This window comes from Nicotiana tabacum, chromosome 19, assembly GCF_000715075.1.
Source record: "Nicotiana tabacum cultivar K326 chromosome 19, ASM71507v2, whole genome shotgun sequence".
In the NCBI taxonomy this organism is placed as follows: domain Eukaryota; kingdom Viridiplantae; phylum Streptophyta; class Magnoliopsida; order Solanales; family Solanaceae; genus Nicotiana; species Nicotiana tabacum.
Window position 1 is genome coordinate 39891033 of NC_134098.1, and position 18820 is coordinate 39909852.

General features: G+C 39.4%; 1 protein-coding gene across 2 annotated transcripts; it reads right to left on the reverse strand.

Annotated features, from left to right (window-relative positions):
- Positions 1-619: 619 nt before the first annotated feature.
- LOC107759696 (fimbrin-2-like) lies at positions 620-8324 on the reverse strand. 2 transcript variants are annotated; one of them, XM_016577687.2, is made up of 14 exons: positions 7953-8324; positions 7675-7845; positions 6544-6785; positions 6280-6451; positions 5602-5640; positions 5320-5388; positions 5108-5224; positions 4472-4683; positions 3729-3884; positions 3311-3510; positions 3065-3222; positions 2319-2415; positions 1444-1535; positions 620-1126 (listed from the first exon to the last, which is right to left on the reverse strand). In XM_016577687.2, exons 1-14 carry the CDS (start codon positions 8037-8039, stop codon positions 944-946), a joined length of 1995 nt encoding a protein of 664 aa, XP_016433173.2. In that variant the 5' UTR covers positions 8040-8324; the 3' UTR covers positions 620-943. The 2 variants fall into 2 exon arrangements, with proteins under 2 accessions (XP_016433173.2, XP_075093759.1); XM_075237658.1 differs by lacking the exons at positions 5108-5224; positions 5320-5388 and having other exon boundaries at positions 7953-8051.
- Positions 8325-18820: the final 10496 nt, after the last annotated feature.

The following is an 18820-nucleotide window of genomic DNA, read 5'->3' on the forward strand; positions in this document are numbered from 1 at the left end:
TGTGATATATAACATACATGTGCTGCAAAACACTTTTCCAACTAGATCAACTGAGTATTTGACTCCAAACAAGTCTATATCACATTCGATCTTTCTCCAATTTCGTATATTGCTTCGTTTATATGTTCTCAGCGAATTTCAACCACATTAAAAAAAAAATTCCTTTTTAATAGGAATTGTTGCACAAATAGTCGGCCAGATTCAATGTTTATTTTTTCTAGTCGATATATTATACATGAATGATACATAAATTATCAATCCGCCAGCTATTTTTAGTTTAAGAGATTAACTGAGAGTTTATTTGAGTTAATTCTTCTTTTTAATATTGTATATCATTGGCAACTTTTTGTTGACCAAAAGGGTAAATGGTTCTATGGCTAAGTGGCCGTAAACATTTTATTCTTGGGTACATTTTGTAAATGTCTCTATTTAATATCATCAGGTCAAGTTTCCAACGACAAGTTAACAAGTTTGATATGGTAACTTAAAAATTTAAATAAATTACTTGCTTTAACATATTAAAATAGACATGTTAAAAAATTCTTTATGATGTCAGTGTGTACAAGTTAATACCTTTTACCTTTATTTTTTAAAATATATGCAACTGCTAAGCAAACAATAAAGAGATAAGTAACTATATTCTATTACTTGCAAATGTCTAGTTCGGTCCTTAGTTCTAAGCAAAACTTACATAATATGTAATTAGAAGGGAGGTGAAGACAACCTACATTACATTATTACAATGCCTTCTTGTCCAAAAATACAATTACAACTTACTTACAATATCCACATTATGTGATTCTTTTTTGGAAAATTGCTTTCAGAATGAGTGATTTCTACAAAGCGATAACACTATCAATTTTTGGAAAATTTTCAATAAAAGCAGCAGGAAGAAGAAGAGAAGAAAATTCAGCACCATGAAATATCTGGAAAAATCACCGAGTTATCTGTTACTAATATCATCCGCTGAAGACTCAGAAGCTGTATCGTCCAACGTTGAGGTTGAGGCTGTGTCCACCGAGCTACTATCACTATCCGATGATGCAAAAGTTTGGTCCTCCAATGGTTGTTTCAAATGCCAATACATTATACTTGCTGTCAGCGTAAGGATCATCTTTTGATTTACCTGATTAAACATAACAGTTCTAGATATATGAAAAATATTATTGTAAAATCTTACATCAGACAAAAAAAAACAGTAGTTTTGATATTATTCAGGGAATTATTTGAATAATTCACGCTTAAAGCAAACAGTTCCTTTTTGGTCGTTAACAAGAGGTAACATGGACATCAAAAAACCAAATGAAGGTAAAAAAAATTTCCGAAATGTGATATGGAAACCTCTATAAATGAAGGACGCATCAATTATTATGATGTCTCAGTGGCATAAACAAAAGTAAAAGAAAGTGCAAAATTGACGACTACATACAAATGAGAAGTTACCTCAATTAAATCTTCAGGTAACAAAAATATTGAACATCCGAGCTTTCTCGCGATACTGATTATGTAGGTCGCGTTCATTTTCTTCTGCTCATCTGCATCATCCAAAATTTTGCATAATCGAAGAGTCAACCTCAAACATACTAACGGTAGCCATGAACTCTGAAAGCATAGGAGCACTAAAAGGTACAGATTCATAAAGGTATGGTTTTTCGCTCCCGCATAGTGAGTCATAAAGGTATGGTTTTTCGCTCCCGCATAGTGAGTCAAGGGGAAGGAAACTATATCATTGCGACTGTTGTTGGAAGTCAAAAGAATTGATCGAAACAGAAAATCTTCAGTAATTTCAACTATATCTTTTTCTTTTCCTTTCAAATGACCCTTTCAAAAGGTCCGGACATCAAACTTATGCAGTATGATTCATTGCCCCCAAACAGATAGTATAGTTAGGCAAATGCAGAAAAATCTTTCACATGCAAAATGTGACACAAAAGTTTGGCTGTTGTGCTTAGGTTTCCTAAAACTTTTGCTGATAGGAGGGTGAACCTCCTGTATATGAAAACCTTGGTACCCTTTTTAAATAGAAAAACTATTAAAACCTTGGTACCTCTGTTACCTAGGGAAAAATATTTGTATCAAATATCACCATATCCAATCATACACTATTTTCCAGCACCTATGTTTAGATCCTAGCTCATATCATTCAGTAGGGCATCCCAGAACATTTCCATCCAACTGCATTTGATAATTCAGTATCTAATGCAAAAAAATATACTCCGAGGAAAGAAGAAGGAAAAATTCTTTTGTGTTAATACCAGCAAGCAAGTTTATTGACTTAAACAATTGAAAGATGGAACCTGTTTCTGAAAGAAAATTACCAGTTTCCCCTTTTGTAACAAGACTCCAGTTAACAGCTCGAGGGTGAACAGAACTTAGCAGTTCAAGGAAAAAGATTCCAGTTGACAAACTCTTATCCTGCAAATAAAACAAAGTCTTCACCTTCTTCATCGAGGTGACAAGAGGTAAAATACTAGAAAATTCAAGATATATATGGCCCATCTTGTAGCACATTATGCAACTCATGCCTTCTCCAACAACTATATCTCCATTCTCCAACATGGGACATTTATGCTGAGGCAGAATACGTGATTGCGATATTCTAATTCTAAATATGCCTCAGACCGATAATAATGCAATAAAGTATTCAACTCATCAGAAGCTGATATTCCACCGAAAATTAATGAATGGTTTACTATAGAATTTACTTGTTTCTTCAAAACTTGGTTCTCATATTTATTCGCCCTATTCCATGGGTAAAGGAGTACACACATGCATAGCTTGTTCAATTTAACGTGACACGGTTCTAAGACCAATATAAACTTTTAACTGTTTCTCCATCACAAGCTTCAAACTTTTCAACTGAGAACCCAATCTTTACCTAGCTTGATTGTACTTGAAACAGACAATATTTAATGACTGCTATGCAAACCCATTGATTTACAGAAATAGCCCCTCAAAGGTCTGCCAACTCCATTATTCTGATTTCGGGAAGTTGAAATAACAGGAGATGATACCTCAAAACTATTGGGATTTAAGTAAAGAGATATGTCTGTGGAGATGATACCTTAAAACTTGCCATATGACTCTGGCTTCCTGAGTTTCTTACTTTGCTGTTAGCCCACTCTAAAATGTGGGCGTCGGTAATTTCCTTCCCATGGGAGTGAAATCTCAAATTCTTTAAGAGCTGAAGCATGTTACATCTCATTAACTGCCACAAGTAAGCTGAAACACGAAATAAAGTGGTTGGTCCATAACAATTTGTGCTTTTTTGATTCCTGATTCAGTGGGGAAAATAAAAAAGCAGGCTTACCCAATATTAACTTCTTGTTTCCCTGCACAACGTCATTTCCAGCAATATTTACTAAGGAAAACTTCAATTGTTTGCCAATCTTGACTACTTGGTTGCAGTTTTCTACTTTTCTAAAAGGCATCTTAATTGGAGGTTTAGTGGCAATTTTCCAATTAACAATTCCTGGGGAGACCTTGTCAAGTGTCTCCAAAAGCACCCATCTGCAAAAGACAAACATAGACGCAGAATGAAACCTAGGCAGCAGAAGTGCTCTTCACATAAATGTTTTTGAAAGAACTTCTAGAAAAGCCAAATAAGATCAGAGCAGAGTTGGAGTTCTTTATTTTCACTGGATCAAAAGGAAATTGAACTAACTCTGGAGCATGATTGCACTACCATGGGGAGAATTTTCTACACTAGGTATCAAGGTAGCACTCACCCATCTCTCAGATCTTCGAAAACATTGTCTATGTATGATGAATTTCCAAGACTATTGATCCAAAAGCGAAATGATCTTTCTTCCCTGGACATCTGAGCTTCATCTGGTGATATCTCAACAAAGGATATCTGCTTTGTTTGGATTGAAAGACCATTCCTATAGATGGGAGATTTATGATCAGTTTATAATCGAAACAGAAATGATCAAATAAACTGAATTGTACAGAATGCAACTCCAGTTAAGTGTAAAACACAAGTTTCACCGTAACTCCTATGCAGATAATATCTCAGATTTATACAGAAAAATTGGTGTATCTTACAAGTGCGTTAGATTATGGGAAAATCTATAACAGATTTCAGGTCAACCGACAACTGTGGCGGAATCAACGTTATGTCTATTCAAGTGTCTATGCTGACATATACTGGTGAAGCTAAGCAGCATTACAAATTATCTAAGCAGCATGCCAGAAAAGAACATTACAAATTATAAAGCGCGTAGCTTTGAAAAGTAGCAAAGATTTCTCCAAGCAAATGTGGCCATGAGGTACTTTCTATGTATTGCTATTCAAGAGCTTTTTAATGGGAAAAAATAGCTTGAAAGCAACTAAAGTTCTTCTAGAACTTGGAACAACCAGCTAAAGCTGTCTTCTTATAGTTAAGTGTAAAATGCAAATAGAAAAACAACACAAGGAACAATTTGAAAGTTCGTAATTAGAATGGAAAGAAGCATTTAACTATTCTCACCTATGCTGAAAGATATGTGCCACAAATGCAAGGTTAAGATTTGGGGAACCTTCCACAATATCTTTCGCTGTTAAATATCTTTTGCAGCCCATCATATCTGCATGTTCCAGAACCAATTTTGCTCTTCCTAAAGGGTCTCTCACAGTGAGCGTTGAAGGATTGGTATACTCAGGGGCTAGTACATTTAGGAGGTGAGCATAAGCTTCTCCATCCTACATAAGCAATTTGATAACTTAAGAATTAGCATTATATCTCTAAAATGGCAAACCACATATAAGAGATGAAACTGAGAGCTCTTTTCTGTTATTACTGAGTAAAGGACAAGAAAGTCTAAATCGAGTACCTTTTAGATAAATCTAAGATTATGCAGAAAACATCACATATCACAGAACTTCAAAAGATTAATAAACTGAAATAGTTTCTACTGTTTATAGAGTCAACATACAGAGGAAGTTCCAGAAACTAGAGTTGTTAAATATGTCTAAAACCATTACTCGGTAGTTCATGTTGCCCAAATAGGGAAGAGATAATAGAGTCATCAGCACCAAAGTCTTGAAGAGGATTAAATAAAAGGTGGCAGATATTAAAAAAAATCTGTCACGCTTGATTGATACAGTCCAATTCATTCCCATCCACCTTTATGTCAGAAGAGAAGTTTGTCACGATTTTCTTGTATCCAGATTTCTTCAATTGAAAATTCATCCATCTAAGCAGGATCTTTTCTGGAGGAAGGCTCATCAGCTCCTCTACTTCCTGACATCACAAATTTGAGAAACTGAAGCATACAACACAAGCTTTCTTGCAAGATAATCATACGAAGAAAGCATCCAATAAGGGTATTTCTCTACCTGGCTATCGTCAACTAACTCGACCAATTGAGGTGTTTTCTTTAGATTGAGGTCTGCCAATAGTTGAATCTGAAATAGTATGACTTAGCCAATCGATCTCCACAGAAGTTTCAGATTACAATTTGTGTCCTAAGATATAAAATATATGGTGGTATCATTTTGCATCTTAATGCCGACCACCTGTTATTTGTAAGGTAATCTAGTCCTATAACAAGTTGCTCCATTACTTCAAAATTGAAAATCATCTCAAGTATTCAATAAGTATACATTCAGAAGACTTACTTTAATAATTTGAGATATTACTCCAAGAACAAGATGCCTCTGGAAACAAATGAAACAACAAAGTATTAGTACAGTGTATCTGTTACTGCAAAAAGTGAAAGCAATCAAAAGAATGTCACTCATAAAAACCGCATGGCAAAATGCTCATCATGTTAAGAGTCACAGTAAATATTGTGTTGGGGAATACTGGTAAACATACAACACGTTTTCCAGTAACATATTGACTAGAAAATCCCTGAGCCTCCGGTAGACGAAAAAAGTCACTATAATCCAGCCGCAGACCAGAGAACAAGATGATAAAGAGGAAGCAAGGATAATGATATAGATAATTGGATGTCTTTGTACATTCTAAAACTAGAAGAGAGTGGACCTCTCCTATGAAACAAATCCAAATGAAAAGAGAAACATATGGTCTAAAGAATTATTGGTTCTTTTGTTAGAAGAATGCTATTGATCAAGCTATTTAGACTACGTAAATATTAATTGACCATCCAAAATGACCAGATGATATCACCCTAACACTGCTCAAAACCCGAGATATAACTGATACTCCATCTGATGAGAAAGACGCTTTCCAAACAATGTTTCAAAGAGTTTCAAAAGGAAACAGAGTCAAGATGATAATTTAATGGAGAACTGATTGCAAGCGGGAGAGGGAATTCATAAGGGGACACGCACCCTCCCTTCAATGAAGTCTTGAGTCCCAATATTGACCACAGTACATCCAATTGCCTTGGCAGAGTTTAGGCACAATGTATGATTTTCATTCCTTTCCCATGGATTAAGCATTCTCTTCATATTTACTGCTCGTTCATCAATTGTTCCAGGTACGGCCACATTGATAAGCTTGCTGCATAAAAAACAATATTGTTGACAATCTAGACTATGAGGCTTATAAACAATATGCACATGAGTACAGAAAGAGCAATAGTTGATACTAACCAGATAAGAACTCCGTCCTTGGCAACCTCAAAGAGATCGTTAGTAGAAGGATCAATAGGAAGGAATTTTTTCAAAAATTCATCTTCTGCAAGATAGTTGTTAATATGGGCAACATATGACGCCTTCTCGGATTCACTAATTGTGTGGAGTAGCGTAGAAGTTGGAGACTTTAGGAAAGCTGATGAATTCTTGGCGCTATTTCCCATTCTTGCTGTGGCATGTGCTTGGAGTTTCAAATAAACCTGTTACAAGTTCAACAAATTTTTGCACTTTTTAGATACATCCACTAGTGACTCTTGACGTGTATGTTCTGAAAAGCTCTAGAAACAGAGTGGAATAATTCAAACAAAATGACTGTGTAAATCTACTCTAACTATCTAAAAAAGCAGAAAATGTAACAAGATTTCAGTTTCCTTGTGCAAAGAGGAGAATTAGCTCCTGGAAATTGATGGTTCAGTTAAGTATATTATTCATTCACTTCTGTTATTTAAAGAAAATTTCTAACTCTATATTCACAAGGAAGGAGTATTGTTTTGAATATGCATGTCTGTTTATCCATGGATATGTCTATAAACTAATATTCCAGCGACATCAAAATCTTAAGTTTCTTTCTGTCACAAAGATTAGAGAGATTTTATCATATGTATGAATTCCATTTATCATCTTTCTTTTTCAAACTGCTCTTTATTAGTTTCCGAATGTGATGGAAGTTATGTTCTGGATTTTAGTAGAAACATTTCTTATGCTACTCTTACAAGATAATTCTGCATACTCGAAATTTTCAAAGTCAAATCCAAATTTCCTTCTCTTCTTAGTGATATTCCTGATAGCTCAAAGCTCCAATTAAGTACAAAAAGGACTATACCAGGAATGAGCTTATGAATCTATTTTTTTCTTGATTTTGTTTAGTTTTTTATTTAGAAAAATATACTGTACTAGAAATAAGCTAAAAATTCAGTCTAGTGAATGAATTAAGAATATTGTTTCCTGATATGATCTCATTAGGCCGATTTCCAGATCAAGTGTCTCCTTTTAAGAATGATCCAAACAACCACTTCAAAAAATGCCATCTGTGGATATGAATCTACTGCATCTAACAACATTTCAACTGCATGAGCGCGGAATATATACCCGAAGAAATAGTTCGAAATCAACGTCTTCATCCAAACATTTATAGGAATCTCTGAGAAACAACTCTCTGTCTTGCTCAGTAAGATTCTCTCCGACGTGTTTCAGTTTCGCCATTTGTGAAGGCAAGTCGGCGAGCGTCAGACCTCCGTTCTCTTTCTTCATCGTGTTAAACTGCCCAGAAATAAATAAAACGTAATCCTCAATAATGGAGATCCGCAGATAGAATTTCAAAACTGAAAAAGAAAAAAAAATAGATATTGATCAGAGAAAACACTTACGTGAGATTTTAAACTCCGAAGCTCCACCTGAGTGAACTGATTTTGCAGCCATGGATCCGATACCAGTACACCTACATATCCAGCCATTCTTCAATTCTCGAGAGAGAGAGAGAGAGAGAGAGAGAGAGAGAGAGAGAGAGAGAGAGAGAGAGAGAGAGAGAGAGAGAGAGAGAGAGAGAGAGAGAGAGAGAGAGAGAGAGAGAGAGAGAGAGAGAGAGAGAGAGAGAGAGAGAGAGAGAGAGAGAGAGAGAGAGAGAGAGAGAGAGAGAGAGAGAGAGAGAGAGAGAGAGAGAGAGAGAGAGAGAGAGAGAGAGAGAGAGAGAGAGAGAGAGAGAGAGAGAGAGAGAGAGAGAGAGAGAGAGAGAGAGAGAGAGAGAGAGAGAGAGAGAGAGAGAGAGAGAGAGAGAGAGAGAGAGAGAGAGAGAGAGAGAGAGAGAGAGAGAGAGAGAGAGAGAGAGAGAGAGAGAGAGAGAGAGAGAGAGAGAGAGAGAGAGAGAGAGAGAGAGAGAGAGAGAAATATAGTACAGTGCCGAATAATTAAACCCCCCCAGTTTGTTTACGGTATTAATTAAACTATAGTACTACTATTTGATATGGTTTACTAGTCAACAGGGAACGAGAAGAATGTGAAACTGTGGAGAAAAAGCATTAACGGTCACTTTTTAATTTTGTGAACTCCGCCAAATGTGTTGGAGGATATAATTACTGTCACATGACACTCACCTAAACCTGGGCCTTTACCTGTGACTTTAATATTTACCTTACTTGCTAAATTTAATGCGATTGCTTGCTATCAACACCACTAATACTTATTCAGACATATTCACATCAAAATAATGAATTAACGGTCAATTCTATTTTATATACACTTGTATTGTTTGACCCTAGGTAATTTATCACTTGACTTTATTAATGTGGCTTGACCCCCTTCCCAGGAAACCCTCCTCTCATAAGTGTAAACTGTTGATACTCATTAAAGGTCGGTCCTAAATTTTAAATTCTAAAACTTAATGGTTGTATGGATAAAATATGTTCATATTTAATGTTTGCATGAAAAAGTAATACGTGAAACCAAAGACAGAAGACAGTCGGGCCCGAGGGCAAGGATATCGCTTGTTATCGAAGAGAATGATATTTATAAAGGCGAAGTAAATGCCTACCACCTGGAAGCATTTAATGAAGAATATTCTATAGTATTAAGTGCACGATCCGTTGCAGAGAATAAGGCATTTACTGTCTACCGTTACACACTCTTCAATGGCCTTCATAATTATCATTTAAGAGGGGCTTGATCCTAGGACCTTGTTCCCTAGGTACAATTATAAATAGTGAGCTCTACCATAATTGTAAGAGGAATTTTCTTACAAGCATACACTAAATTCTATCAAAAGCTCAATAACAATTTACTTTCTTGCTTATTTTTATTAATCATACTACCTCCGGAAGCTCTATGTCCGAGACTAAGATATCTGTTGTTTTATCTCAATTCAAGGCTAAGTCTTACATTTTCGTCTAATTTATTTATCATTTTAGGATCAAATCGATTCACTTGTCTATAAACCACGTATAAATTCAACTTTACTATTTTATAGGTAAACAGTTTGGCGCCCACCGTGGGGCTTAGACAGTTGTGTAATTGAATTGATCCCTACATCTATTACTAACTTGTTTGATTCTTTGTTCTTAGCAAAAATTATTTAAAATGGCATATAACGATGTCAACATCACACACAATGTTGAGACCCAAAGAAATCAGCCTCAGCACGAAGATTCTATCGGTGATACCCGCAACGAGGGGGATGAGGCCACGCCGTTTCACTGCGGGCAATATCCGCGACACGTTCGAGAGGCAACTCCTGATGATGCTGTAGATGAACACGTCGTTGAAACGGTAAGGATTCCGAGGGAACAACAAAAGGCCATTATGGGTCATCTCTCGCGGTAGGATCAGGTCATGACGGAATTAAGGCAGGCATTATTGGGTGCTTCCAACAACGCGAATGGACGAGGTCCAATTTCTCCCGGTGTTCCCGCAAATCAAATAACGCAAAGGGTCGATAACAACACCCTGAGGGGCAAAGTTGGCTTTGATAGGGCCGGGGGGAACAGTAGTTGTTCCAGCAACAAGAATGAGAACGATCCCTTTTAAACCGAACTCATGCAGTTTATGAGGGAAATAAATACCCGAATGGATCAAATTCTTGGCGCACCACCAGTACTGAAATGACCGGATTCAAAGAAGTACACCCAGCTGCCATTCAAATCGAGCGCGGCACCAGAGTTGATCCCGAAGCGGTTCAAAATGCCAGATATGTCGAAGTATGATGGGACTTCAGATCCCCAGGAACATATCATCACCTATACAACGGCGGTGAAGGGAAACGATTTGGCTCCGCACGAGGTTGTGTCAGTTTTATTGAAGAAATTCGGGGAGACCCTCACGAAGGGGGCCCTAATATGGTATTCACTTTTGCCCGAGCATTCCATAGATTCCTTCAAGATGCTCGCGGATTCTTTCATTAAGGCCCATGCCGAAGCCAGGAAGGTACAGGCCCGAAAGACCGACATATTCTGGATTGCACAAGGAGAGTCTGAATTGTTGCGGGAGTCCGTGACTAGATTCTAGAAGGAAAGGATGCTGTTACCGGTCGTACGAGACAAATGGGCAGCTGAAGCATTCACTAAAGGTCTGAATTCGAGGAGTTTCGATGCTTCCCGAAAATTCAAGAAAAGTCTGCTCGAGTTCCAGGCAATAACATGGGCAGATGTTCACAATCGGTACGAATCAAAGATAAGAATTGAGGATGATCAACTCGGTTTCCTAACATCAACCAAGGTTCGAGACCGGGAGAAGAATAAAGAAAAGACAAGAGATGATTTCGACTCAGATCGACGGTCTTCAAGGGGTCGGTTCCTGCCCTATGAACGGGCCGAAGGACGCGGCAGAAGTTTTCGGTCGGCGGATAGATTCGCTACCGATAGGAGAACCGATCGCGGTCGGAATAATAGATCATTGCATGATGAGGAGACGTCGGGTTCCCGAGATTCCTCCTATCCCAGGCTTTCTGAGTATAACTTTAACGTCAGTGTGGTGGAGCTGGTGTCGGCTATGAGGAACATCAAAGAGGCGCGGTTTCTGAAGCCAATGTGAGCTGATCCCAGCCAAAGAGATCCTAATTTATGGTGCGAATATCATGGGACCAATGGTCACCGAACATGGGACTGTCGGCATCTGCGCGAGGAGGTGGCAACATTACTAAAAGCGGTCATCTCAGAGAGTTTTTAAGCAACCAGGCTAAAAATAACTACGGCCATAATCGTGACAATGCAAAACCTTCAAAAGTAGGAGAAGATCCCCCACGCTTGACAATCAACATAATTTTCGGTGGGGAGGGGGACGAGATTAATGGTGTGATATTTTCGGCGGCAAAAAAGACGAAGGTGTAGGTGACTCACAGGAAGAGATTCTGGGAAGTCGCTGAGGACGACATCACTTCCATAGAGGAAGACGCAGATGGGTTGCTGCTGCCGCACAACGATGCATTGGTAATCTCTTTAAACGTCTTAGATTTTAAAATTAAACGTATTTTGGTGGACCCAGGAAGTTCGGCCAACATCATCCAATGGAGCGTTCTGGAGCAATCCAAGCTCACCGGAAGCATCATTCCGGCTACAGAACTCCTCGTCGGGTTCAACCTAGCAAGTGTGACAACGCGAGGAGAGATCTTGCTACCCACGAATGTCGAAGGGGTGATGAAGACAACCCTTTTCGGGGTGATAGACGGCGATATGGGCTATAATATTATCCTGGGGAGACCGTGGTTGCATGAGATGAAGGTTGTGCCATCAACATATTACCAGTTGCTGAAATTCCCAACTCCCGAGGGAATTAAACAAATAAGAGGCAACCAACCGGCAATAAGGGAGATGAATACAATATTAATTTCCAGTAGTAAAGGGAAGGAGCATGCGGCATAGCAATTACAGGAACTGACGCCTGCTCCCAAGCCGAGTGAAGCCAACCAGGGGGAGGAGTCGTCGGAATCCTATCAGGTATTAAGATATTTTCAGCTACTAGAAGAAACGGACGTAACAAAATCCACGGCGGAAGAACTTGAACAAGCCGCATTGTTCAAAAAGTTCTTGGAGAGGAAGTTCCACTTGGGGACAGGATTACACCCCGAGCTCAAGTTTGGATTTATTGAATTTCTTAAAATTAATGTCGATTGTTTTGCGTGGTCGCATGCGGATATGACAAGTATCCAGCCAGAAGTGGTCGTGCATAAACTAAGCCTGGATCCCAACATCCCTCTGGTAAGACAGAAAAAATGTCTTATTGTCGAGGTCAGGAATAAATTCGTCAAAGAAGAGGTAACTCGCTTGCTTGATATTGGTTCAATCCGAGAGGTAAAGTATCCTGACTGGCTAGCTAACATAGTAGTAGTTCCAAAGAAGAATAATAAGTTTCGTATGTACGTAGACTATAAGGATTTAAATAAGGCGTGCCTAAAAGACTCGTTTCCATTGTCAAACATTGATCAAATGATTGATGCGACGGCCGGACACGAGTTAATGAGTTTCCTCGACGCTTACTCCGGGTACAACCTAATCAAGAAGAACCCGAAGGATCAGGAAAAAACTTTGTTCATAACAAACTTTAGCACATATTATTAAAATGTGATGCCTTTCGGGTTAAAGAACGCCAGAGCCACTTATCAACGGCTCGTAAACAAAATGTTTGAGAAACAAATAGGGAAAACTATGGAAGTTTACATAGATGATATGATGGTTAAGTCTTTAAACGCAAGTGACCATCTGAAACACATGCAAGAGACCTTTGACATCTTAAGGAAATACAATATGAAACTTAACCCCGAGAAGTGTGCATTCGGGGTCAGCTCCAGTAAGTTCCTGGGTTTTCTCATGTCGCAAAAGGGGATCGAGGTTAACCCCGATAAAATTAAAGCCATCGAAGACATCCCGGACCAGCTATCAAGCGTAAAAGAGGTTCAAAGGCTAACGGGGAGACTGTCCGCTTTGAGCAGATTCATTTTTCGGTCTTCGAAAAAAATGCCATCATTTCTTCACACTTCTCAAAAAGAAGAATAACTTTGAATGGACTCCGGAATGCGAGCATGCTTTGAAGGATCTGAAAAGGTATTTGTCAAGTCCTCCGTTAGTGTCAAAATCGGAGGAAGGCGAACAACTACTGATCTACTTAGCGATCTCGGAGGTAGCGGTAAGTGTTGTTTTAGTCCGCGAGGACGAAGGTATGTAATCTCCTATTTATTATGTAAGTAAAATTTTGACGAAAGCAGAAGCTCGCTACCCACATCTGGAAAAATTGACCTTAGCCCTCGTAGTCGCCGCCCGAAAGCTAAGGCCTTATTTCCAATGTCACCGGATAGCTGTGGTGACCACTTTTCTCCAGCGGAATATTCTTTATAAACCTAAACTCTCAGGTAGGCTTGCCAAGTGGGCCGTCGAAATGAGCGAATTTGACATAGAATACAAACCAGGACTGCAATTAAGTCACAAGATTTGGCCGATTTTGTGGCCGATTTCAGTCCGGGACTCTTACCTTTGGCAACCAAAGAAGCAGTAATGGTGTCGGAATCGACATCAGGAGTTTGGACCTTGTTCATGGACGGAGCTTCCAATGTGAAAGGGTCCGGGCTGGACATAGTGTTAACCACGGCCCAGGGAGAAACACTAAGGCAGGCCATAAGAACTGTTCCTCTGACTAACAATGAAGCGGAGTATAAAGCTTTGATTGCAGGGCTCGAATTGGCCCGAAAATTTGTAAGGCCCCGTAAAAATTTTCCTACAAACCGGGGTTCCGTGATGCCGAAGTAGGGGTTCGGAATTTTTGGATAGAACGGTGCGCTGGGGAGTTGAAGAAAAATGTTGGGCAGAAGTAGGCATTTCTGCGGTTCGTTCTGCGACCGCAGAATGGCCGCAGAGTGGAACAATCTTTTGGGTCATTTTTAATGTCATTTTTACGGCCCATTATGTGACCGCATAACCATTTTGCGGGCCGCACTCTTGTCGCATATCCCACTTTGAGATTTTTTAGATGGAGGTTCTGCGTTGCACTATGCGACTGCGGAACCGTTCTGCGGTACATTATGCGACCACATAATAGGTCTGCAGGCTGCATAATGACCGCAGACCTGATCAGTTCCTTTCTAGTTTTGGCACCCCAATTTTGCGGTCATTTCGCGGACCGCACAACCATTATGCGGTCATATATGTGACCGCAGAATATGTTCCGGAGCTTTATTTTTTGGTTTTTAAAACCCGACCCTACTTTGTTAAAATAGGTGTAAGGGGCCATTTTTTAACAAAACCTGATACTTTAGAGTGAGAGAGAGAGTCCTAGAGGGAGAAAGTGATCTTCATCAAGTTACTCTTTAACTCTTACATAAACCTTTGAAGATTATCAAGAGAAACACCCTAAGTCTTCATCCTAAAGGTAAGAATCTATGCCCTAGCTCTTAATTTCGAAAATTTTCTAAAAATGGGGATAAATAGAAAGAAAATTCTTGGGTGTGGGGGTTGTTGTCTTGCATGCATGTATCCTTGAAGTATGTGGGAAGGTTGTGAGCTAAAAATGGTAGAGAATGGGTTGGAAAATGGTGTAATCATCCACAAAAAGGGCCTTAAAATATTAATGCCCACCTAGAGTTTGATAATGTGCTCAAATGAGCTAGAATCATGATAATCTTCCTAATTTTAGTCCAACTTGTTATATTTCTAAAAAAGATCGAAGTTGCTAAGAATTCCGGAATGTTGTAAAGTTTAAGAAAGCTCAATTGAGGTATGTTGGCTAAAATTCCTTCTTCTTAGAATCGAATCCCACGGTGTTCATGTAATTGGAGTAAGTCCTTGATCATTATTGAATTGGCTATTCCTAATGTGGTTGTGTTGAAGGATGTATGTTCAATACTTATTCTAAATGCTTCATCATGTCATCTTGTCATTTGAGGATGTGTTCAAAATGTGGAATATGTGTTAGAAATGTTAAGACTTCATGTCAAGATCGAAATAAAGATTGTTATGCCAAATTGTATGAAAAGCCTCTATGTGCCTAAGTTTTTTCCAAATTGCTCATATGTGAATTTAATGTCTTGAATGGGAAGCTCTATTGTTGTTGATAATGATAATGATATTTGAATGTGGAAAAGGGAACTGGAACTATGAAATACGGCCAAGTGCCAAGAATGACTTTGTAATCGTGATCATTAGTGCCAATTGTGGTTATGGTTGATGTCTCAAATGGGACGACCTAGCCGATCGGGTCGAGATCGGACTCCGTATAAGAATACGGAGGTATTGTGAATTGTGGTATATCGGCACTAAAGATCACACAACCTAATAACATGGAGATTGACTTGAGAACTTATGTGATCCTTATTTGATGTTTTAGTATTATTTGAAGCCCTTATTGAACTCATGACTGTTTTCCCCTTGTATTATTATTCATTCTATTGAGATAGTGTTTAGCTTTACATACTAGTACTATTCGACAGTACTAACGTTCCTTTTGCCTGGGAGCGCTGCATCTTTAAATGGATGCAGGTGGTTGCATAGCATGCAATATTGATCAGCGATAGCAGTACACCTTCCTCCTAACAGACTTGGTAAGCCCCACCTCATTCCGGGGTCATGTATCTTTTGTACATTTTGTTATCATGTTTTAAGGTATAGCGGCCTTATTGCCAGTACTATCATAACTCTCTTTTGTATCTCTTAGAGGCTCCGTAGACACTATGTGGGTTGTACATGGGTGCTAGAAAAGTCAAACAGATTATGTTGTGTTTTGATCTCTTGTTTCACTTTAGACTATAAAAAGGTGTGTATTTTGAGACTTAAAAGTGAAGTAATCAATAGAAAGGTTTTGGTATTGTATTCATGATCTCCCTATGATCTCCCTATTGTCTAATTAATGAATATATGTCACCTCTTTTTCCATGAGTGAGTTTGGGGTAGAAAGTATCTAGCAGGCTTGCTCGGCCGGGTTCACTCGGTTGAGCGTCTGTCGCGCTCTCTGAGTTTGGGGCATGAAAGAATTGGACTCTGAGGTCATAGAAATCAAATGCGACTCCCAATTGGTAGTAAATTAGGTCTACAGGATCTTCGAAGCCAAAGAGGAACGCATGCAACAATACGTATTGAAAGTCCAGGCTCTGCTCGCTCGGTTCCGGGAATGGTCAATTACAAACATCCCGAGGGAAGAGAATGCGGAAGTAGATGCGCTAGCCAACCTTGGATCATCCACAGAGATGAAGGGATCGGACTCCGGTACAGTAGTACAGCTTATGCATTCGTTATTGGAAGCGAATAGCTATTACGAGGTAAACGCGACCAATTTGGTCTAGTACTAGAGAAACGAGATTATTGACTATCTCGAGCACAGAAAATTGCCTGAAGATCCTAAGGCATCTCGGGCACTGCACACTAAAGCAGCTCGATACAGCTTCAAGGGGGGTCAATTGTGCAAAAAATCTTTCCAAGGCCCGTTGGCCCGATGTTTGGGAGCCTCCAAAGCTAATTATGTTATGCGAGAAGTCCACGAAGGGATATGTGAAAATCACTCGGGCGCGGATTCCTTAGTTATAAAACTAATTAGCGCAGGATACTACTGGCCCCGGATGGAACAAGACGCCAAAGCTTATGTTCAAAAATGTGATAAATGTCAATGCTACGCACCGTTGGTACATCAACCGGCAGAGCCATTGCACTCAGTTTTGTCACCATGGCCGTTCATAAAATGGGGAATGGACATCATCGGACCACGGACCACTGTCGCAGGCTACCGGTAACGTAAGATTTCTTTTGATTTTAACTGACTATTTTTCTAAGTGGGTTAAAGTATGTCCTTATCAGAAGATCGGCGAGCATCAAGTGGTAAATTTCTTCTGGGAGAATAGAATTTGAAGATTCGGGATACCAAAAGAGATAACCTGCGACAACGGGCCGTAATTTATAGGCGCAAAGGTCACAAAGTTCCTTGAATACTTGAAAATCAAAAGGATCACATCATCACCTATCATCCGAGCGCAAACGGTCAAGCAGAATCAACAAACAAAGTGATTCTACAAAATCTAAAAAAGAGATTGGAAGCAGTTGAAGGTAAATGGCCCGAAAAGCTTCCAGGTATATTATGGGCGTACCGAACAACGGCCAAATCAAGCACGAGAGAGACTCCTTTCTCTCTTGTGTACGGGGCAGAAGCCCTGATCCCGGTAGAAGTAGGAGAGCCTACCATGAGATGTTTCCGTGCAAACGAAGAAGCAAACAATGAAGCAATGTTAGTCAATTTGGAGCTGCTCGATGAACGCAGGGACTTGGCGCATATAAGGATGGCAGCCGAAAAGCAGAGAATAGAGAGATATTACAATCGAAAATCCAACCTCCGTTATTTCAAAGTAGGAGACATGGTTTTAAGGAAAGTAACTCAGAATACCCGGGAGATCAATGCGGGGAAGTTAGGTCCAACATGGGAAGGCCCCTACCGGGTTTCAGTTGTCACCAGAAAAGGGTCATACGAGTTAGAAAATCAAGATAAAGAAAATTTGCCAAGCAACTGGAATGTGGCACACCTCAAAAGATACTATTGCTGACGAACCTCGCTTGTACTGAAAGTATGTGCTGCACTCTTTTTTCCTTCGTCCAGTTTTTGTCCCAATTAAATTTTTCTGGCAAGGTTTTTAACGAGGCAGCAATGGAAAACATACTACAAAGAAAGCTTCAGCAGTAGCAATAACACCTTTAAATGACAAGGTATACAAGCAAAGAACCACTACGGAGCGGTTAGATAGTCTTTTGCTCGATAGCAAAGTTCCTACCGGGAAGTAAAGTTTGCTGTCGAACAGAGATTACCCGACCGTTCATAAGTGCAAGCCACTGGGGATTTTTAGATAATCTTTGGCTCGATAGCATAAATTCCTAAGGGGAAGTGAAGTTTGCTATCGAACTGAAGATTATCTAGCAATTCACTAGTGGAATCCTCGAAAGTGTAAAACGTCCAGTGTTCAAATTCGCATTCTTCGCATTCGAACACTGGGGGGAATGATATGAGGATACGGCAACAATGACTGCCACAACGACCGGAATACGAAACCCGAAAACATAGTTGTATCATCGGGATCGGGGACTGCGCGGCTAGCCCCATAGAAATAAGTTGTACAAGTTAGCCACAATAAATGGCACTTTCTTTTTAGCACAATGCTTATGTACTTTCGAAAATGGAAAGAATAAAGTAAAGTCCTTTTATTTCTATCTTGTTTATTGTCTGAACAATGAATTGATTTTATCATTTGAAAGTTAAACAAGTACTTCAAATGCTAGTGCCGTAATGAACATAAGACGTCCTCTTCAAGAGCACCGTAAACATAAGAGCGCCCTCTCTTAAGAAACCCTCACGTTAAAGGGTTGATTTCGGAAGAACCTATGCCCGGAATTCAAATACTACCAGGGAAAAATACAGCTGAAGCCTCGCATATCTCGGCGCGTAAAACTTACGAGAATACTTAGATGAAAAGGACGCAAAGAGCAAAATTTGCGAAAATACTTAAACAAAAAGTACGCAAAGAGAAAAACTTACATGATACTTGAACGAAAAAGTGTTTCTATTCACAATAAACGTGTCAAACAGCACAAGTACATAAATATGAGAAAGAAAACAAAAACTAAGCTACTGCATCTCCGAAAACTAGAGGAAGAGAAGCATTTGCAGCCCTAGGGGAAGTGGGAGGATCCGCCGCCGGCTCAATACCTTGGCCTTTATCATTTTGACCTTCAGCATCATCACCTTCCTGCTCTTCTTCAGTTCTCGAGAACTCATAACCAGAACCAGAAGAGTC

What these genes read in the sequence shown, in the direction of transcription:
- LOC107759696 (XM_016577687.2), bottom strand. Translation starts at nt 8,039, where the DNA reads ATGGCTGGATATGTAGGTGTACTGGTATCGGATCCATGGCTGCAAAAT. An exon ending in ATTTCGAACTATTTCTTCGG is followed by an intron (nt 6,786 to 7,674) that starts GTATATATTCCG and finishes AACTTGTAACAG; the next exon opens with GTTTATTTGAAACTCCAAGC. An exon ending in TACCTGAAGATTTAATTGAG is followed by an intron (nt 1,127 to 1,443) that starts GTAACTTCTCAT and finishes ATGTTTAATCAG; the next exon opens with GTAAATCAAAAGATGATCCT.